At 39.9% G+C, this 22,923-nt stretch overlaps 1 protein-coding gene across 1 annotated transcript; it reads right to left on the reverse strand.

Moving 5' to 3' along the window:
- Positions 1-9,083: 9,083 nt before the first annotated feature.
- Positions 9,084-10,157, reverse strand: LOC130934100 (uncharacterized). Its single transcript, XM_057863688.1, has one exon. It carries the CDS (start codon positions 10,155-10,157, stop codon positions 9,084-9,086), a length of 1,074 nt encoding a protein of 357 aa, XP_057719671.1.
- Positions 10,158-22,923: the final 12,766 nt, after the last annotated feature.

Genomic DNA, 22,923 nt, shown 5'->3' on the forward strand with positions numbered 1-22,923 from the left:
ATCTCAATCTAGTATGACTGGGGAGAGCAATATTGTAAGTGTTTTTTTTCCATTATGTGCTGAATAAGAAAAATTACTTGTCTCATTTCTTAAGTTTGATAATCATTTTCCTTTTTGCAGGTTGAAAAGAATTCTAAGAACCCTATTCTAATATCTGGGTGTAAAGTTGCAGATGGCAGTGGTGTTATGCTCGTAATGTTTTACCTTCTTTTGCCATGTGTGTGTGTGTGTGTCTATATATTGATTGCCATGTGTGTTGGTTTAGTCTTAGCAGGTAATAACTAACAAGTGTTTATCATAAAATGCAAAATTTTAATTTTGATTCTGGGGTTGCAGTAAATTCAATAATCACTTTTAATTGATTTTGAGTTTTTTGTGATCAGCCTTAAGGGATAAGCTTTACATTATTAAAGGTGGCTGTGATGCTGGAAGGTATTTTTTTAGTTAATTATGAGTCAGCGGTTCTTTATCCATTTTTGTCCTTGGGCTAGTGCTGCTTTTTATCTGCTTGAGATAAGTAATGCAATGATAAATGTAATTCAAGTTGATAATAAAATTGAGTGGACATAGTAAATTTTATTTCAAATGAATGTCTAATGATATAATTTTGGTGTATTTTGTTCTCTAGTGGTATAAAGATGGTTAAACAATTTTTCTCTCTACTATTACAGGATGCTTGAAAATCGTGTCCCACACATGCTAGATAATGATTAGACACCATATTCAGCACTTGATATCTTTGTGAAGGACATGGTTAGCATCAATAAATATTTTTTCACTGTTTGGCAGGAATATTAGTGTAACACTTTTTTCAAATAAGTTGTCATAATATTGTGCTATTGATATATATTCTCATATTCAGGGAATCATTATTTGTGAATCGGCATCTTTGAAAGTTCCACTTCAACTATCAACTATTGCTCATCAACTGTATCTGTCAGGTGCTCTAATGAAATATATATGGGTTTATGTTTCCTTCACTTCAACTTGATCATCAGTATTCCATTTTATTCAACATAAATAAGAAACAGGAAATCGCAACGAAGTCTTTTTTATGAATTATATCATATAAAATTAAAGGAAGAAAAGTGGGAGGAAATTGAGCTTGTCCATTTGATTTATTGGCTGATGAATAAAGGATGGTACATTTAGGATATAATTCTTCATGCTCATATTTTCCAGTGACCTTTATGTCACATAAATTAGGATCCTGCTATCTTAAACAGTTGAAAAATTTATGGAAATCAAATCTTCTGCATATGACAGATAGTGTCAATATGAAAGAGGATATCACTATTCATATATGTAAATAATAAGCCTTTACATGGCAGAAATTTAAGTTTCCATGTTGCTATCCTCTGCAAAACAAGAAAAATGAAGCATTTACATGGCAGAAAGGAGCTTGGAAATAGGGAAGAAAAATATTGATTTTGAATAATATTGTTAGGATAAGTACTGTCTCAAATGCTTTATGTTTCTGTGTAGGTTATGTTTCCTCTTTGTTTATGTTGCTTATTCTCTGATTCTTCAGTTCATAAGTAGTCAGAGAAGTTTAAATTCATTTCCGAAACTCTAGGCTTTCACTTCATCGCCTTCACTCTCTTCAATCCTCGCCCCCCTTTCTCTATAGAATCAGAGGGCCCAGCTTGCTCTGTAATCATGTCTTGGCGCGTGCAGAAGATGAGGCCAGAGGTTCCTCCACTTCTTCCTAGCAGCAGTTCCAGGTTCTTATGGATACCCATTTATAGCAAAGTTTGTGAATTTGTATATTCGATACTGATTTACATATTTTGAGTCAAGGGCACCTCAAAAACCAATGCAAGATTCAAAATTTCTGGAAAGTTTGTTGCATTTGAACCTAATGATATCAACTCCACTTAAAAATAAAAATAAAATATAAACGTCCGTAAATGTGGCAAAGTTACATATCTGCTGCATATAGCTTAGTGTTTAACTCATACACATATAAATGTTTTCAGGACTTACCAACTGAATCTGGAACTGTGATCCCCTATATTCACTTGATGAAACAAGCTCACAAGATTTTGAGGACAGTTATAAGCCCAAGACTAATTTGCTCAAAGCTGTTGCGGTATTTGCAGCAGCTGCAACTGGGGCAGTGGCAATTAACCATTCTTGAGTGGCAGCAAATTGATGCAGGTGGAAATTATCTCTCAACAAATTTCCTTCGGCAAGTGTACCAAATTTGTCGTCAAGTAAAAACTCACAATAGAGTGAGGTCGAATCCCACAGGGATTGATTGATCAAGCAACTTTAATTAGAAGAATGTTCTAGTTGAGCTAATTCAGAATTTGGGTTGAGAGTTGCAGAAAATAAAATGGCAGTAATGTAAATAACATGAAAAGTAAATGCTAGAATTAAAGAGCTGGAATTAGATGACTGAAATTAAATTGCAGAATTGTAAATGGGAATGGGGTGTTTGCTCATGAACATAAACGCAAAAATTAAAGAGAATGGGTTAGATCAGAATTTGGGGAGTTCATTGGGCATAGGAGATGTTGCAATTCTCCGGATCAAGTCATTTTCATCTCTTCCTCAATCAATGCACTCATTGATCTCCTTGGCAATCTTAATTGATTGAATTACAATTTCTTGCAATTCAATCTCTCAAATCTTGATCAATAGCCAATTCCTTGGTCAATTGCTCATGAGAAGAGATGAAGTGTGGTCACTGATTATACCACATGTATTTCCCAAATCAAGTATTGAGAGGATTATAGTCACATATCCATCCAAACCCAATTTGGTCCAGCATGAGAAAGCATTTCTAGCTTGATCTCTTCATTCCTCTTTCAAGGCTCAGAAGAGATCCAAGTTTGAATAGCTCCTTTTCCAAGATAACTACCCAATGGGATGAAGATCGAAAGCTTTCAAGTAAAATCAAGAGAAAAAAAAGAAGAAGAATAATGAAAACTAGTATTGATCCATCAAATTACAACAGAGCTCCCTAACCCAATGAAAGGGGTTTAGTTGTTCATAGCTCTAGAAAATGAAAACAAAGATGGAGAATACATCAATGAACTAGAAAAACAGAGTAAAATACAGAGAGTAGTGCTCTCCCTTCAACCTTCCGAACTCCCTAATAATTCAAAGCTACTCCTATATATACTACTCTTCACAGCTTCTAGTTGGTTCTTCAAGTCTTGGGCCTTTGGATCTTGAGTTTGAAGCAGTTCTTTTCTTTATTTGGGCTTGGTTTTACTTGCAGAGAGAAAGTGTGAAGTGGGCAGAGACTTTAGCTCAAGACGTTAGAGGTGTTAACATTCAGTGAGAAAATGGGTTCGAAAACGTTAGTGTCATTCAACTTTTTCACTAACGTTTCTTACCCAAGTAAAGGTCACGTTAACTTCAACGTTAGTGGCACAAACGTTGCCACTAACGTTGCCTCTTTGTCCTTCGCACAAGTTATTGGGACTCAACATTCCCAATAACGTTGAGAGCCTCTCCCTTTCCTACGTTAGAGTCCACGTTAACTTAGTTAACATGGCTCTTTTAACGTAGGTGTGCCAATCTTCGAGAACGTTAGTGACACTCAACATTGTCACTAACGTTCCAATATGCCCTTATTCTCGTTAGAGTCCACATTAACTAGGTTAACGTGGCTTCTAACGTGGCTTTGCAAACCATTTCCAACGTTAGTGACAATGTTGAGTGTCACTAACGTTGGCTCATCTTTCACTCATTGCCGTTAGCTTCCACGTTAACTATGTTAACGTAGAAGTTAACGTGGCTCCTTGGGGTTTTGTGGTTGCTTCCAACGTTAGTGACAATGTTGGGTGTCACTAACGTTGTCGACCATTCTTGCCTCTCACGTTAGCTCCCACGTTAACCAAGTTAACGTGGAAGTTAACGTGGCACATTGCACCTTAGGCCAACGTTAGTGACAATGTTGAACATCACTAACGTTGGCTTCCTTCCCCTTATTGACATTAGAGGCCACGTTAACCAAGTTAACGTGGACTCTAACGTGGCCACTTATGATCATTGGCCAACGTTAGTGATAATGTTAAGTGTCACTAACGTTGGCTCAAAGTCCTTCCTTCACGTTAGAGCTTACGTTAACTTAGTTAACGTGACTCTTAACGTGGGCAATGATGGCTTCGAGAGCGTTATTGGCAATCACTTTTCTCATTAACTTTGCAGGTTACCTCCCATTCCACGTTAGTGGCTACGTTAATGAAATTAACGTGACTGCTAAGTGGTTCCTCCTTGCTTCCTTTTGTCCTGAAATCAAGCAATAGAGTGCATCAAAGTTCTAGTCCAAGTCATGGGTAATGCAACATACCAATTGTCACTAAATTCATGCAAAATCCTCATGAAATCATGTAAAATGCACAATGTATGCTTGAATCAAGGTGTAAGTGAATATCTACCCAAAACTAGCTTATTTCCTAAGGAAATGCATAAAACTACCCTAAAAACAGTAAAGAAAAGGTCAGTGAAACTGGCCAAGATGCCCTTGCATCACAACACCAAACTTAAAGCTTGCTTGTCCCTAAGCAAGTACTGGAACAAGGGAATGATGAATGGAATGCCAAGAGAAATGAGTCATTCTTGTGGAGGTCATGTTACTGATTTTATGGTGGTTTCATGCATAGCAACTTAGGTTCATTCCATTACTGGCTTTCAGACCTTTATCATGCTCTAAAACACTGGTTTTGCTTACATACCATGAGACCTTTATTGATCCTTTTATTGTCATTTCAGGGCTTATTTGTGTTCTTCAGGCTAGGTGCTCTATAAGGAGGCAACTCTTTAAAATAAGCTTTCAGCCAACACTCCCGAACCAGTTGGTTCAAGGTGCTAGGTGTTGAAACACCCCCACGGACTTACTTCCTCAAGTCTCTCCCCCATACATACACACCACAGGCATATGGTTTATTTGTTTTCTTTTCTTGAGACCTTGGTGTCCAGCACCTTTTTGGGTTACTAAATGCTCTGTAGTGAGGGTTACTCTTGATAGTGGACTTTCAGCTGATAATTCTAAGTTAGTTAACCCAAGTTACCAAGTGATAAGGCACCCCTAAGAGCTTATTCATCCAAGTAGATCCCTCACACAAGAACACCACAGACACATGCCTCAAGATTAAAACCATTGGTGCCTAGCCTTATTACTTACTCTTTTTCTTTTGTTTTTCAATTTCATTGTTCTTTCCCTTTCTCTTATTAGGATCTTGTTATTTAGCTAGTCTCATGGGGTGTGTTCAAAGCATATGATTCAGGATAGATAGTTGTCTTCCCACCTCATGGTTGAACCAACTTAGCTAACTTATGATCACACCAAAGATTCAGAAAATTACTCCATATTATGAACTCCTCTCTGGTCTTTTTAAAACACAATCATTCTCTTTTTCATTTGATTCCAAGGACAAACATACAATTAAGTAAAGTAGTGGTGCAGTGACATAAAGAACCAGCAAACATAGACTTAAGCAATAAAACTAAAAATGCAGAGTTGAACTAGGTTCCGATCAACGCATGACTATTAATTAACAGTGCATTCGGACTTCCAATTTTTAACAAGATGAGGAGATGGAATTAAGTAGCAATACAACCTTTGAGAGATGGTTTGCTCTGCCAATCCAGTTGCCTTCTTGTTGTCATTGTCATAGTTCTTGATGCCTTACTTTCTTAGTTGAAGGTACACCATCTCCTCATAAGTTTCCTGCAAGGTTATTGGATGTTGCTTGTTTCCAAAGCACTTGAGGAATAGTCTGCTCGCATGTATGCTTATGATTTCTGAACTTATTTTGGGTGTGTGAACACCAAACTTAGTTCCTTGCTTACTACAAAACCTTGCATACATGTGTAGAACCTCGTATCTTGCTGTTAGCAGCCAATTAACTAAAGACTAATCTATATCCAAGTGGTTCCCTTAATTGGTTAGAGCTAGCAATGTGCTTTGAGAGTATAGTGTGATTCTAACTAGCATCCTCTGGTGAGACACCAAACTTAGAATCGCACTTTCACTCATGAATTATTTTGGTGTGGAACACCAAACTTAGCTCCTTGCAATGCAGGGGAAACAACTTGTGATCTTTATTGAAATGCTGTTGAAAAAGTAGTTACCTAAGGTTGGGTTGCCTCTCAATAAAGCGCTTCTTTATCGTCACTAGCTTGACGATTCCTCCTCTACTTGAGATGATAGTTTACTCTGGGATTTTCCCCCATGTTGCCCAGATAATGCTTGAGTCTTTGTCCGTTCACTGTAAAAGTCCTCCCTGACTTTTCATCCATGACTTCGATGTGTCCATATGGTGAGACTTTAGTGACAACGAATGGCCCTGACCACCTTGATTTGAGTTTTCCTGGGAATAGTCTCAATTTGGAGTTGTAGAGGAGTAATTGCTGTCCCTTTTAGAAATCCCTGGGTGCAAGATGCAGGTCATGTCTCTTCTTTGCCTTTTCCTTATATATTTTAGTATTTTAATAGGCTTTTGACCTGAATTCCTCCATCTCTTGCAGTTGCAAGATTCTCTTTGCACCAGCAGCAATGCTGTCAAAGTTCAGTATCTTGATGGCCCAGAGAGCTTTGTGTTCCAATTCTAGTGGTAAATGGCAAGCTTTCCCATAAACCAGTTGATATGGGGACATTCCCAGTGGTGTTTTAAATGCGGTCCTGTATGCCCAAAGAGCATCATCCAGCTTCTTCGCCCAATCTTTTCTTGATGCACCTACAGTCTTCTCCAGAATTCTCTTTAGCTCTCTGTTGGATATCTCTATTTGTCCACTTGTTTGGGGATGGTAAGGTGTGGCTACCTTGTGTTTCACCCCATATCGTAGGAGAAGAGTCTCTAGTGGTTTGTTACAAAAATGGCTCCCTCCATCACTGATGAGGGCTCTTGGGACTCCGAACCGGCTGAAAATATTCTTCCTGAGGAAGTTCATGACCACTTTGTTGTCATTTGTTGGGGTTGCAATGGCCTCTACCCATTTGGACACATAATCCACTGCTACCAAGATGTACTTGTTTGCATATGAGGTTGGAAATGGTCCCATGAAATCTATTCCCCACACATCAAATACTTCCAGTTCCAAAATGAAATTCTGTGGCATGGCATTTCTTTTGGGCAAGTTCCCAGATCTCTGACATTCATTGCAACTCCTTACAAATTCTTTGGCATCCTTGAAAAGGGTGGGCCAAAAGAATCCACTTTGTAACACCTTTGCTGCAGTCCTGTCCCCTCCAAAGTGGCCTCCGTAGCATGAGCCGTGGCAATTCCATAGTACTTCTCGTCCTTCCTCTTCTGAAATACATCTTCTAAGGATTTCATCTGAACACTTCTTGAAAAGATAAGGCTCATCCCAGAAAAAGTATTTTGCATCATTCATGAGCTTCCTCTTTTGATGTTTATTGATCCCTGGAGGTAGAGCTCCAGTTGCCTTTAAGTTGGCAATGTCTGCAAACCATGGAGCTTTGTTCACTGTCATTAACTACTCATCAGAGAAGAGCTCGTTCATACTCATATCATGTGTTTCCCCTTCCTCATGAGGAATCCTGGATAGGTGATCTGCCACCTTGTTCTCCACTCCCTTCTTGTCTCTGATTTCAATATCAAACTCCTGCACTAATAAAATCAATCTTATTAGTCTTGGTTTTGATTCTTGCCTGGCAAATAAATATTTAAGTGCTGTGTGATCTGTAAAAACAATTACTTTAGCACCAATGAGATATGATCTAAACTTGTCAAATGCAAAAACTATGGCTAGCAATTCCTTTTCAGTAGTGGTATAATTTCTTTGAGCATCATTGAGGACCTTGCTAGCATAGTATATGACATGGACTAAGTTATTTTTCCTCTGCCCTAACACTGCCCCTACTGCAAAGTCAGATGCATCACACATCAATTCAAAGGGTAAGTTCCAATCAGGTGGGGAGATGATAGGGGCAGAGGACAATCTTTCTTTCAAATGCTCAAATGCCAACATGCAGGTTTCATCGAAGATGAATGGTGTATCTGATACAAGGAGATTACTCAAGGGCTTAGCTATTTTTGAAAAATCTTTAATAAATCTTCTATAAAAGCCAGCATGCCCTAAAAAGCTTCTAATTGCCTTGACATCACTGGGTGGAGGGAGCTTTTCAATAAGTTCTACTTTAGCTCTGTCCACTTTGATTCCTTGGTTAGAAATCTTATGGCCAAGAACTATTCCTCCTGTCACCATAAAGTGACATTTCTCCCAGTTCAAGACCAAATTGGTCTCTTGGCATCTTTTCAATACCAAGGTCAGGTGATTCAAGCAACTAGTAAAAGAATCTCCAAATACCGAGAAATCATCCATAAAAACCTCAATGAATTTCTCTATCATATCTGAGAATATAAAAAGCATGCAGCGTTGGAAAGTCACAGGTGCATTACATAGTCCAAATGGCATGCGCCTGTAGGCAAACACTCCATATGGATAGGTAAATGAAGTTTTCTCTTGGTCTCTAGGATCAACTACTATTTGGTTATATCCTAAATAACCATAAAAAAATAGTAATAAGCATGCCCTGCGAGTCTTTCCAACATCTGATCCATGAATAGGAGAGAAAAATGATCCTTTCGTGTGGCTTCATTGAGTTTCCGATAGTCAATGCACATCCGCCATCCTGTGACGGTTCTTGTAGGTATCAGTTCGTTCCTCTCATTTGGAACCACAGTGATTCCTCCCTTCTTGGGCACAACATGCACGGGGCTGACCCAAGGGCTATCTGAGATCGGGTATATTACTCCTCCTTGCCAAAGCTTCATAACCTCTTTCTGTACCACTTCCTTCATGATTGGGTTCAGCCTCCTTTGGGATTAAATGGATGGTTTTGCATCATCTTCCAACAGTATTTTATGCATGCATATAGCTGAACTGATTCCCTTCAGGTCAGCAAGGGTCCATCCAATGGCGTCCTTATGCTCCCGTAGCACCTTGAGCAGTTCATCCTCTTGATCTTGGCTGAGGCACGAGCTTATAATCACTGGGTAGTTTTCATTTTCTCCTAGGTATGCATATTTGAGAGTGGGTGGCAATTCTTTAAGTTCAACCTTGGGTGCTTCTGACTTTTCAGTCTCTTCCTGTGGTGCATCTTAACCATGACTCTCTGCTGTGGCAACCTCCTCACTTGGTATATACTCCTCCTCCATTGATCTCTCGGGCTCTTCATGCTCTTCTTCTTCGAAACACTCCTGCACTTCTTCTTCAAGCGTGTCTATCCTCATGCATTCCCCTAATTGTTCTGGTGGGTAACTCATGGCCTTGAACACATTGAATGTCATCTTTTCATTGTGTAATCTCAAGGTAAGATCACCTTTCTGGACATCAATGATAGCTCCAGCAGTGGCTAAGAACGGCCTTCCCAGAATAATGGAGGTTTTTGCTTCCTCCTGCATGTCCAACACTACAAAATCTGCCGGGAATATGAAGTCTCCTACTTTCACTAACAAATCCTCTACTATGCCATGAGGGAATTTGAACGATCGATCTGCCAGTTGTAAGGCTATTTTTGTTGGTTTAGCCTCCTCGATCTTCATCTTCCTCATCATTGCTACTGACATCAAATTGATGCTGGCTCCTAAGTCACAAAGGGCCTTCTCTACTGTGATTTCCCCTATAATACAAGGGATCTGAAAGCTCCCAGGATCCTTCAACTTTTGGGGTAGTTTGTGCTGGATGATGGCACTACATTCTTCAGTTAGTATCACAGTCTCATTGTTCTTCCAGCTTCTCTTCTTAGTCATCAGCTCCTTCAAGAACTTGGCATTGAGTGGCATTTGTTCTATTGCTTCAGCAAAGGGTATGTTGATTTGTAGTTTCTTAAAGATTTCCAAGAATCTCACGAACTGGTTGTCATCTTCCTTTTTCTTCAACTGCTGAGGATATGAAGCTCTTGAGATGTTCAGTTTTGGCATCCCTTTTTCTTTTTGTGGACTTGAAGTGGGAGTTTTAACTCCATCTTGCTCTTCTTCCTTTTCAGTTGAGCCTTCTTCTTGTGGTTTTTGGGAGAGTTCCTTAAGTTTCTTCCCACTCCTAAGTGTTATAGCTTGACACTCCTCCTCTTTGCTTGAATTGTTATTATTGCAGAAGTTGTGGTTAGAAAGCTGCTTGAATAGATAACCAATTTGTGTCTCCAGTTTCTTGATGGCAGCATTCTGATTCTGCATGTTTGACTGCACTTCCTCTCGAAATACCTTACTGTTTCTGACGTTCTTGCATACTCCTTCAAGTAAGGTTTCAAGCTTAGAGAGTCTATCATCAATTGATGGTAAATTGGGATTAGAGGTGGGAGGATGAGAGGTGTTGTTGTGGGGGTGTTGATATGTCCTCTGTGTGAATTGTTGATGAGCTGCATTGTTGTTGAAGTTGTAACGCCTCTGGTCTTGGCTTCACTCTTGCTGATTCCCCCACCCAAAGTTTGGGTGGTTCCTCCATCCAGAGTTGTATGTGTTGGAGTATGGATCATGGTTCTGTCTAGGTGAGTTCCCAATGTAGTTGGCTTGCTCAAGGTCCTCTTCTTCAACTTCTTCTTGGGTTGTTGATGAGGTGGTGATTGCTGCCACTTGGTTCCTCTCCATCTTCTTGGTGAGGTCAGCTAACTGCTTGGTGATGAGCTTGTTCTGAGCCAGCAGAGTATCTACATTGTTTAGCTCCATTACTCCCTTAGTGTTCCCTCTTTCGGAAGCATAGAAGTAGTCATTCTCAGCTACAGTTTCAATGACATCTATTGCTTCTTCAATGGTCTTCTTCTTGTTCAAGGATCCTCTAGAGGAATGATCTACTGCCTTCTTTGATTCATATGACAAGCCTTCATAGAAGATGTACAGTTGGACCCACTCATTGAACATCTCTGGTGGGCATCTCCTCGTTAGGTCTTTGAACCTTTCCCAAGCTTCATAAAGTGTCTCCCCATCTTGCTGTCTGAACGTCTGTACTTCAGTTCTCAGCCTATTGATCCTTTGAGGGGGTAAAACCTTGCCAAAAACTTATTCACTACCTCCTCCCAATTTGTCAGGCTTTCTTTTAGGAAGGATTCAAGCCATTTGAATGCCTTGTCCCTGAGAGAAAATGGGAACAAGAGCAGTCTATAGACATCCTGGTAGACTCCATTGGACTTCACTGTGTCACAAATCCTCAAGAAGATGGTTAAGTGTTGATTCGGATCTTCTTGAGTACCTCCTCTAAATGAGCAATTATTCTGCACAAGAGTGATGAGCTGAGGTTTTAGCTCGAAATTGTTGGCATGTATGGTGGGCTTCTGAATGCTGCTCCCACAGTTGCCTGGGTTGGGATTGATATAAGAGCTTAACACTCTTCTATCCTCCCCAACATGATTTGCTCTACCTCCTCCCCCATGGTTATTAGCCTCTTCTTCATGTTGGTTTTCTATGTTGCCTTTCATGTTTAGTTCAAAGTGTTCCTCCTCCTCTTCAGCACCGATTGCACGTTTCCCTCTTGCTTCCCTCCTTAATCTAAGGAGGGTCCTCTCTGGTTCAGAATCGAAAGAAGTTGAAGCCCCGCTTCTTCTCCCTGTCATACAACCAACAAGTACAAGCAAGGAAAAACTATGTGCAGAGAATATTGTTGTCAGAATTACTGTTAGTTGTGAGTGATTCAATATATCAAACAGTTAGTGGGTTAGCAAACTGAATTGTAAATAACAAAGAAAAACGAAGAGTAGAGGGGGGAAAGGGAAGGAGTTAATTAAGACAAAAGGTAAATTACTCAAACAGAAAATTAAATCAACAAAACAAAAATGCTCAATCTAGTAATCTTCCAATCTAATCATTTTTTATGCACAATCAATCCCCGGCAACGGCGCCATAAACTTGATGCAGGTGGAAATTGTCTCTCAACAAATTTCCTTCGGCAAGTGTACCGAATTTGTCGTCAAGTAAAAACTCACAAGAGAGTGAGGTCGAATCCCACAAGGATTGATTGATCAAGCAACTTTAATTAGAAGAATGTTCTAGTTGAGCTAATTCAGAATTTGGGTTGAGAGTTACAGAAAATAAAATGGCAGTAATGTAAATAACATGAAAAGTAAATGCTAGAATTAAAGAGCTGGAATTAGATGACTAAAATTAAATTGCAGAATTATAAATGGGAATGGGGTGTTTGCTCATGAACATAAACGTAGAAATTAAAGAGAATGGGTTAGATTAGAATTTGGGGAGTTCATTGGGTATAGGAGATGTTGCAATTCTCCGGATCAAGTCATTTTCATCTCTTCCTCAATCAATGCACTCATTGATCTCCTTGGCAATCTTAATTGATTGAATTACAATTTCTTGCAATTCAATCTCTCAAATCTTGATCAATAGCCAATTCCTTGGTCAATTACTCATGAGAAGAGATGAAGTGTGGTCACTGATTATACCACATGCATTTCCCAAATCAAGTATTGAGAGGATTATAGTCACATATCCATCCAAACCCAATTTGGTCCAGCATGAGAAAGCATTTCTAGCTTGATCTCTACATTCCTCTTTCAAGGCTCAGAAGAGATCCAAGTTTGAATAGCTCCTTTTCCAAGATAACTACCCAATGGGATGAAGATCGAAAGCTTTCAAGTAAAATCAAGAGAAAAGAGAGAAGAAGAATAATGAAAACTAGTATTGATCCATCAAATTACAACAGAGCTCCCTAACCCAATGAAAGGGGTTTAGTTGTTCATAGCTCTAGAAAATGAAAACAAAGATGGAGAATACATCAATGAACTAGAAAAACAGAGTAAAATACAGAGAGTAGTGCTCTCCCTTCAACCTTCCGAACTCCCTAATAATTCAAAGCTACTCCTATATATACTACTCTTCTCAGCTTCTAGTTGGTTCTTCAAGTCTTGGGCCTTTGGATCTTGAGTTTGAAGCAGTTCTTTTCTTTATTTGGGCTTGGTTTTACTTGCAGAGAGAAAGTGTGAAGTGAGCAGAGACTTTAGCTCAAGACGTTAGAGGTGTTAACATTCAGTGAGAAAATGGGTTCGAAAACGTTAGTGTCATTCAACTTTTTCACTAACGTTTCTTACCCAAGTAAAGGTCACGTTAACTTCAACGTTAGTGGCACAAACGTTGCCACTAACGTTACCTCTTTGTCCTTCGCACACGTTATTGGGACTCAACTTTCCGAATAACGTTGAGAGCCTCTCCCTTTCTGATGAGCGGATAATTTATACGCTTTTTGGCATTGTTTTTAGGATGTTTTTAGTATATCTTAGTTAGTTTTTATTATATTTTTATTAGTTTTTAGTTAAAATTCACTTTTCTGGACTTTACTATGAGTTTGTGTGTTTTTCTGTGATTTTAGGTATTTTCTGGCTGAAATTGAGGGTCCTGAGCAAAAATTTGATTCAGAGACTTAAAAGGACTGCAGATGCTATTGGATTCTGACCTCCCTGCACTCGAAATGGATTTTCTGGAGCTACAGAAGCCCAATTGGCGCGCTCTCAACGGCGTTGGAAAGTAGACATTCTGGGCTTTCCAGCAATGTATAATAGTCCATACTTTGCCCGAGATTTGATGGCCCAAACCGGCGTTGCAAATCAGCTTCAGAATTCCCGGCGTTTAACGCCGGAACTGGCACAAAAATTGGAGTTAAACGCCCAAACTGGTATAAAAGCTGGCGTTTAACTCCAGAAAAAGTCTCTACACATGAAAGCTTCAATGCTCAGCCCAAGCACACACCAAGTGGACCCCGGAAGTGGATTTTTACATCATTTACTCATTTCTGTATACCCTAGGTTACTAGTTCACTATTAATAGGACCTTTTGATATTGTATCACCACCTTATGACACTTTACACGTTTCTCATTGTATCTTCTACGGTATGAGTCTCTAAACCCCATGGTTGGGGGTGAGGAGCTCTACTGTGTCTTGATGGATTAATGCAATTACTACTGTTTTTCATTCAATCATGCTTGCTTCCATTCTAAGATATCACTTGTTCCTAAACCTGATGAATGAGATGATCCGTGACACTCATCATCATTCTCAACTATGAACGTGTGCCTGACAACCACCTCCGTTCTACCTTAGATTGAGTAGATATCTCTTGGATTCCTTAATCAGAATCTTCGTGGTATAAGCTAGAATTGATGGCGGCATTCAAGAGAATCCGGAAGGTCTAAACCTTGTCTGTGGTATTCTGAGTAGGATTCAAGGATTGAATGACTGTGACGAGCTTTAAACTCCTGAGGGCTGGGCGTTAGTGACAGATGCAAAAGAATCACTGGATTCTATTCCAACCCGATTGGGAACCGACAGATGATTAGCTGTGCTGTGACAGAGCGCGTTGAACATTTTCACTGAAAGGATGGGAGGTAGCCATTGACAACGGTGAAACCCTACATACAGCTTGCCATGGAAGGAGCCTTGCATGTTTGAAGAAGAAGACAGTAAGAAAGCAGAGGTTCAGAAGATAGAGCATCTCCAAAACCTCAACCTGTTCCCCATTACTGCAAAACAAGTACTTATTTCATGTTCTTATGCTTTTTACAATCAACCCTGATAATTATTGATATCCTGACTAAGAGTTACAAGATAACTATAGCTTGCTTTAAGCCGACAATCTCCGTGGGATCGACCCTTACTCACGTAAGGTATTACTTGGACGACCCAGTGCACTTGCTGGTTAGTTGTGCGGGATTACAAAAGTGTGATTGCAATTTTGTGCACCAAGTTTTTGGCGCCGTTGCCGGGGATTGTTCGAGTTTGGACAACTGACGGTCTATCTTGTTGCTTAGATTATGACTGTTTTATTTTTGTTGGTTTAGTGTCTTTTATTTGAGTTTAGTTTCATATTTTAAGTTTGGTGTCAATTGCATGCTTTTGTTTTCTTTTAATTTTTTGAATTTGCATGTTCTTAGTCCTTTCTTGTTCTTTAAAAATTCTAAGTTTGGTGTCCTCTTTGTGTTTTCCTTTAAAATTTTCGAAAATTTGTGTTTGGTTTTCTAAAAATTTTAAGTTTGGTGTCATTTTGTTGTTTTTCTCTTTCCTCATTTCAAAAATCAAATCTTTTTCAAAATAATTTTCAATCATATATTTTCAATTGCTAATTCCAAAATCTTTTTAATTAACTAATTGATTTAGTTTTCAATTTGCTTTGATCTTATTTTCTTTTAGTTTTCGAAATTTGATTTTTTTTCATTTGTTTTATTTTATTATTTTCGGTCAAATCAAAAAAAAAAATTTTACTTTACTTGTGAATTCATATCATATTCCCTTTCTCCATCATGGACTTAAGTGGAATTAAACAGTCCAGAAGGACTCTGGGGTCATATGCTAACCCCATTACAGCTGCATATGGGAGTAGCATCTGTATACCTCCCATTAAAGCAAGCAGCTTTGAGCTAAATCCTCAACTCATTATCATGGTGCAGCAAAATTGCCAGTATTCCGGTCTTCCACAGGAAGAACCTACTGAGTTTCTGGCACAATTCTTACAACTTGCTGACACAGTACGTGATAAAGAGGTGGATCAGGACGTCTACAGATTATTACTGTTTCCATTTGCTGTAAAAGATCAAGCTAAGAGGTGGTTGAATAACCAACCTACAGCAAGCATAAAGACATGAAAACAGTTATCAGACAAATTCCTGAATCAATTTTACCCTCCAAAAAGGATGACACAGCTAAGGCTGGACATCCAAGGCTTTAAATAAGAGGATAATGAATCCCTTTATAATGCCTGGGAGAGGTATAGAGGTATGCTAAGAAAATGCCCCTCTGAAATGTTTTCAGAGTGGGTACAGTTAGACATCTTCTATTATGGGCTTACAGAAAAAGCTCAGATGTCTCTAGACCAATCAGCAGGTGGATCTATGCATATGAGGAAGACGATTGAGGAGGCTCAAGAGCTTATAGATACTGTTGCTAGAAATCAACATTTGTACTCTAGCAATAAGTTCTCCACAAAAGAAGAAGTTATGGCAGTAGCCACTGATCCTAATCCTCAAGAACAGATGATTGAGCTTAATCAGCAATTACACCTGATGACAAAACAGTTAGCAGAATTTAAAGAGATGCTCCAAGAAACTAAAATTGCTAACAAGAACATAGAATCACAGTTGAATCAGGCAAAACAGCAGCTATCTAAACAGATAACAGAAGAATGCCAAGCAGTTCAACTGAGGAGTGGGAAGACATTGAATAACACTGCTCAAAGTAGCAAAAAGCCAATAAAGGAACAATTGACAGAGGATAGCCAAACCACTATCCAAAATCCCTCTGAGGACAGTAAGAGCCCAGAGAGGAATACTCTTGGCGTTCAAATACCAGAAAAGGGGGGAAAGCTGGCGTTAAACGCCCATTCCCTGCCCAGTTCCGGCGTTCAAATGCCAGAAAAGGGGGAAAAGTTGGCGTTAAACACCCATTTTTCACCCAATCCTGGCGTTCAAACGCCAATGGGAAATCAGACACCTGAGAGTGTTGATAGTAACCCCTCTAAAAAGGCTTCTCCAACCACTTCTGTAAGGAATAAACCTGCAGCAACTAAGGTTGAAGAATATAAAGCCAAGATGCCTTATCCTCAGAAACTCCGCCAAGCGGAGTAGGATAAGCAATTCGCCCGCTTTGCAGACTATCTAAGGACTCTTGAAATAAAGATTCCATTTGCAGAGGCACTTGAGCAAATACCTTCTTATGCTAAGTTCATGAAAGAGATCTTAAGTCATAAGAAGGATTAGAGAGAAACTAAAAAAGTATTTCTCACTGAAGAATGCAGTGCAGTCATTCTGAAAAGCTTACCAGAAAAGCTTCAAGATCCAGGAAGCTTTATGATACCATGCACATTAGAAGGTGCTTGCACCAAGACAGCCCTGTGTGACGTTGGAGCAAGCATCAATCTAATACCTGCATCCACTATTAGAAAGCTTGGGTTGACTGAAGAAGTCAAACCAACCCGGATATGCCTCCAACTTGCTGATGGCTCTATTAAATATCCATCAGGCATAATTGAGGACATGATTGTCAAAGTTGGGCCATTCGCCTTTCCAACTGACTTTGTAGTGCTGGAAATAGAGGAGCACAAGAGTGCAACTCTCATTCTAGGAAGACCTTTCCTAGCAGCTGGACGAACTCTCATTGATGTACAAAAAGGGGAAGTAACCCTGATAGTCAATGAGGATGAGTTCAAGTTGAATGCTGTAAAAGCTATGCAGCATCCAGACACACCAAATGACTGCATGGGCACTGCATTATTGACTCTTTGGTGGAAGAGATCAATATGACTGAAAGTCTAGAATCAGAGCTATAGGACATATTCAAGGATGTTCAGCCCGATCAGGAAGAACCAGAGGAAACAAAAGAATTTTTGAAAATTCCTCAGGAGGAGTATAAGCCTCCCAAACCTGAGCTCAAACCACTACCACCATCCCTGAAGTATGCATTTCTGGGAGAGGGTGACACTTTTCCAGTGATCATAAGCTCTGCTTTAAATCCACAAGAAGAGGAAGCACTGATTTAAGTGCTAAGGACACACAAGACAGCTCTTGGGTGGTCCATAAGTGATCTTAAGGGCATTAGCCCAGCAAGATGCATGCACAAGATCCTATTGGAGGATAATGCCAAACCAGTGGTCCAACCACAAAGGCGGCTAAATCCAGCCATGAAGGAGGTGGTGCAGAAAGAGGTCACTAAATTACTAGAGGCTAGGATTATTTATCCTATTTCTGATAGCCCCTGGGTGAGCCCTGTCCAAGTTGTCCCCAAGAAGGGAGGCATGACAGTAGTTCATAATGAAAAAAATGAACTGGTTCCTACAAGAACAGTCACAGGGTGGCGTATGTGTATTGACTACAGAAGGCTCAATACAGCCACCAGAAAGGATCATTTTCCTTTACCATTCATAGACCAAATGCTAGAAAGACTAGCTGGTCATGATTATTACTGCTTTTTGGATGGCTATTCAGGTTACAACCAAATTGTAGTAGATCCTCAAGACCAAGAGAAAACAGCATTTACTTGCCCTTCTGGCGTGTTTGCCTACAGGAGGATGCCTTTTGGTCTGTGTAATGCTCCTGCAACCTTTCAGAGATGCATGCTATCCATCTTCTCTGATATGGTGGAGAAATTCCTGGAAGTCTTCATGGATGACTTCTCAGTATATGGAGACTCATTCAGCTCCTGTCTTAACCACCTAGCACTTGTCCTGAAAAGGTGCCAAGAGACTAACCTGGTTTTAAACTGGAAGAAATGTCACTTTATTGTGACTGAAGGAATTGTCCTTGGGCACAAAATTTCAAGCAAGGGAATAGAGGTGGATAAGGCAAAGGTAGAGGTAATTGAAAAATTACCACCACCTGCCAATGTTAAGGCAATCAGAAGCTTTCTGGGGCATGCAGGATTCTACAGAAGGTTTATAAAGGATTTTTCAAAAATTGCAAAACCTCTGAGCAACCTGCTAGCTGCTAACACACCATTTGTGTTTGACACACAGTGTCTGTAGGCATTTGAGACCCTGAAAGCCAAGCTGGTCACAGCACCAGTCATCTCTGCACCAGACTGGACATTGCCATTTGAACTAATGTGTGATGCCAGTGACCATGCCATTGGTGCAGTGTTGGGACAGAGGCATAACAAGCTTCTGCACGTTATTTATTATGCCAGCCGTGTTCTAAATGATGCACAGAAGAATTACACAACCACAGAAAAAGAGTTACTTGCAGTGGTCTATGCCATTGACAAGTTTAGATCCTATCTAGTGGGATCAAAGGTGATTGTGTACACTGACCATGCTGCTCTTAAGTACTTACTCACAAAGCAGGATTCAAAACCCAGGCTCATAAGATGGGTGTTGCTTCTGCAAGAGTTTGATATAGAAATAAGAGACAGAAAAGGGACAGAGAACCAAGTAGCTGATCATCTGTCCCGAATAGAACCAGTAGCTGGGGCGTCCCTCCCTTCTACTGAGATCTCTGAGACTTTCCCAGATGAGCAACTCTTTGCCATCCAGGAAGCTCCATGGTTTGCAGATATTGCAAATTATAAAGCTGTGAGGTTCATACCCCAGGAGTACAACAGGGTGCAAAGAAAGAAATTAATTTCAGATGCCAAATACTACTTGTGGGATGAGCCATATCTCTTTAAGAGATGTGCAGACGGAATGATCCGCAGATGTGTACCCAGAGAGGAAGCACAAAGGATCCTATGGCACTGCCATGGATCACAGTATGGGGGACATTTTGGAAGTGAGCGAACAGCCACTAAGGTCCTCTAATGTGGCTTCTACTAGCCTATTCTCTATAGAGATGCCCGGGAGTTTATGCGTAACTGTGACAGTTGCCAAAGAGCTGGTAACTTGCCTCATGAATACGCCATGCCTCAACAAGGGATCCTAGAGATTGAATTGTTTGATGTATGGGGCATTGACTTCATGGGTCCGTTCCCACCATCATACTCAAACACTTACATTCTGGTGGCAGTGGACTATGTATCTAAGTGGGTAGAAGCAATCGCTACACCCACTAATGATATTAAGACCGTGCTGAAATTCCTCCAGAAATATATCTTCAGCAGATTTGGTGTTCCCAGAGTCCTAATCAGTGATGGGGGTACTCATTTCTGCAATAAACAGCTCTACTCTATTATGGTTCGATATGGAATTAGCCACAAAGTGGCAACCCCATATCATCCACAGACAAATGGGCAAGCTGAAGTCTCTAACAGAGAGCTAAAAAGAATCCTAGAACGGACTGTAATTGCCCGTAGAAAGGATTGGGCAAAGAGCTTGGATGATGCTCTGTGGGCATACAGAACAGCATTCAAGACTCCAATAGGGACCTCTCCATACCAACTTGTGTATGGCAAGGCCTGTCATCTACCCGTGGAATTGGAACATAAAGCCTACTGGGCAACCAGATTCCTAAACCTGGATTCTAAGTTAGCTGGTGAAAAAAGATTGCTCCAGCTAAATGAGCTAGATGAATTTAGACTCAGTGCCTTTGAAAATGCAAAAATTTATAAGGAAAATGCAAAGAAGTGGCATGACAAGAAGTTGTCATCCAGAGTCTTTGAGCCAGGACAAAAAGTTCTGCTCTTCAACTCTAGGCTCAGACTGTTCCCAGGAAAACTTAAATCCCGCTGGAGGGGTCCGTATGTGATTACAGGAGTATCACCATATGGATATGTTGAGCTTCAGGATACTGATTCTGACAAAAAGTTCATTGTTAATGGACAGAGGATCAAGCATTATCTTGAAAGCAATTTTGAGCAGGAATGCTCAAAACTGAGGCTTGAATGATTCTCAGTAAAGGTCCAGCTAAAGACAATAAAGAAGCGCTTGCTGGGAGGCAACCCAGTCATTAGCAGGTTATTTGTTTTGTTTAATCAAAGTTTGATACATATTCTCAAAGGGCAAATATCAAAATTGAAGGAATTCACAGAGTTACAGAAGGATTCAGTGCAAAAAGCAGAGAAAAGGAGCTTGCTGGCGAAAAAACGCCAGTAAGGGGTACTTTGGGCGTTAAACGCCAGAATGGGCACCATTCTGGGCGTTTAACACCAGGTGTGCAGCATCTTGGGCGTTTAGCAAAACGCCCAGTGATGAAGAGAATTCTGGCGTTTAACGCCAGCCAGGGTACCTGGCTGGGCGTTAAACGCCCACAATGGCCAACATTTGGGCGTTAAACGCTAGAATGGATACCATTCTGGGCGTTTAACACCAGAAAGGTGGGGGACAGAGATTTTGCTTTCTAATTAAAATTTTTTCAAACTTTCCTGTTTTGATCCATAATTTTCTACATAAACACATTTCAAACTTTCATCATTCACCTTCAAATTTTCAAAAATTAAGATCATTCTTCAAATCTCTCTAAAATCCTTCCCAAATCTTCTTCAAAAACTCAAATATTTCTCAAATTCTTTCCATATCTTCTCAAATATTCTTCAAAATTTTCGAAATCTCCCCCTCCCTTATAAATACACGTTCGGCCATCCCTTTCTCCCCACCATTCGAATTTGCTCTCCTCCTCTCTCCCCTCTTTCCTTTCTTTTGCTTGAGGGCAAGCAAACCTCTAAGTTTGGTGTGCTTTTCCGTGATCACTAAGCTAAGAATCATCAAGATCATGGCTCGTAAGGGAAAACAAACCAATTCAAGAGGCAAGAAAGAGAATAATCCAAAGAGTCTTTGGAATCAAGAGAAGTTCTTAACCAAAGAACATGAAGACCATTATCACAAAATAATGGGTCTGAAGTTAGTGATCCCGGAAGTCAAATTCGATCTAAAAGAAGATGAATATCCGGGGATCCAAGAGCAAATTCGAAATAGAGGATGGGAAGTTCTAACCAATCCTGAGATAAAGGTTGGAAGAAATTTGGTTCAGGAATTCTACTCAAATCTGTGGCTGACAGATAAGCAGAGAATGACTGGAACTGCTTTCCATACTTACAGAACCATGGTCAGAGGGAAAGTTATCTACTTCCATCTGGACAAAATAAGAGAGATCTTCAAATTGCCTCAACTGCAAGATGATCCTGAATCCTTTAATAGGAGAATGGTGAGAGTAGATAAGGGGTTGGATCAAGTTCTAGAGGACATATGCCTCCCTGGAACTAAGTGGACAACCAATTCAAAAGGTGTCCCAAACCAACTCAAGAGGGGAGACCTCAAACCAATTGCAAGAGGCTGGCTATACTTTATTGGGTATTCCATATTGCCCACTAGCAACCGTTCTGAGGTTACTATCAAGAGAGCAGTGATGATTCATTGTATTATGCTGGGAAGAGAAGTGGAGGTTCATCATCTGATTGCTTGTGAGATCTACACAATTGCAAACAAGAATTCCACTGAAGCCAAACTGGCTTACCCAAGCTTAATCTCTTTGCTATGTAAAGATGCTGGGGTGAGGATGGGAGTAGATGAATTCATCCCAATTGAGCACCCAATCACCAGGAGGTCAATGGAAGGACAAATGCAAGATAACTCTATCAAAAGGAGGGCGCAGGAGTTCCTCCCTGAACTCCCTGAAATTGACTACTGGACTCGCCTAGAAGCATCTGTTGCCAAGCTACAAGAAGCTATGGAACAAATTAAGGAAGAACAGCAGAATCAAAACTGCATGCTCTGCAAATTGCTGAAGGAACAAGAGAAGCAGGGGCGTGAGCTACAGGAGTTGAAGCGCCAAAAGCTCTCCCTTGAAGGGTCAGATACCCCACAAGTTGAGGGAGCATCCACTTCTCAAAATCAAGGTTGTTGAGTCCTAACTCTATGATAACCTCTATCATTAGGAGTCCATTTAAATTTTTATTTTCTATTACTATTAGTCTTATCTTATATCTATTTTTGAGTCTTATTCTTAATTCATGATTAATAAAATTTAAGGTTCATGTCTTAAAGCTATGAATGTCCTATTAGTCCATCACCTCTCTTAAATGAAAAATGCTCTAATCACAAAAGAACAAGAAGTACAGGATTTCGAATTCATCTTTGAAACTAGTTGAATTAGTTTGATGTGGTGACAATACTTTTTGTTTTCTGAATGAATGCTTGAACAGTGCATATGTCTTTTAAATTTGTTGTTTTAAGAATGTTAAAATTGTTGGCTCTTGAAAGAATGATGAAAAAGGTGACATGTTACTGAGGATCTGAAAAATCATAAAAATGATTCTTGAAGCAAGAAAAAGCAGTGAAAAAAAAAGAGAAAGAAAAAAAAAAAGAAAAAGAAAGAAATAAAGTTGTGATCCAAGGCAAAAAGAGTGTGCTTAAGAATCCTGGACACCTCTAATTGGGGATTTTAGCAAAGCTAAGTCACAATCTAAAAAGGTTCACCCAAGTATGTGTATGTGGCATGAATGTTTCCGGTGGTAATACTGGAAGACAAAGTGCTTTGGGCCACAGCCAAGACTCATAAAGTAGCTATGTTCAAGAATCATCATACATAACTAGGAGAATCAATAACACTATCTGAGTTCTGAGTTCCTATAGATGCCAATCATTCTAAG

This window comes from Arachis stenosperma, chromosome 6 (assembly GCF_014773155.1).
Source record: "Arachis stenosperma cultivar V10309 chromosome 6, arast.V10309.gnm1.PFL2, whole genome shotgun sequence".
Lineage (NCBI taxonomy): Eukaryota > Viridiplantae > Streptophyta > Magnoliopsida > Fabales > Fabaceae > Arachis > Arachis stenosperma.

Bases quoted from the DNA above. Each gene is read 5' to 3' on its own strand.
- LOC130934100 (XM_057863688.1), bottom strand. From the start codon at position 10,157: ATGCAGAATCAGAATGCTGCCATCAAGAAACTGGAGACACAAATTGGT.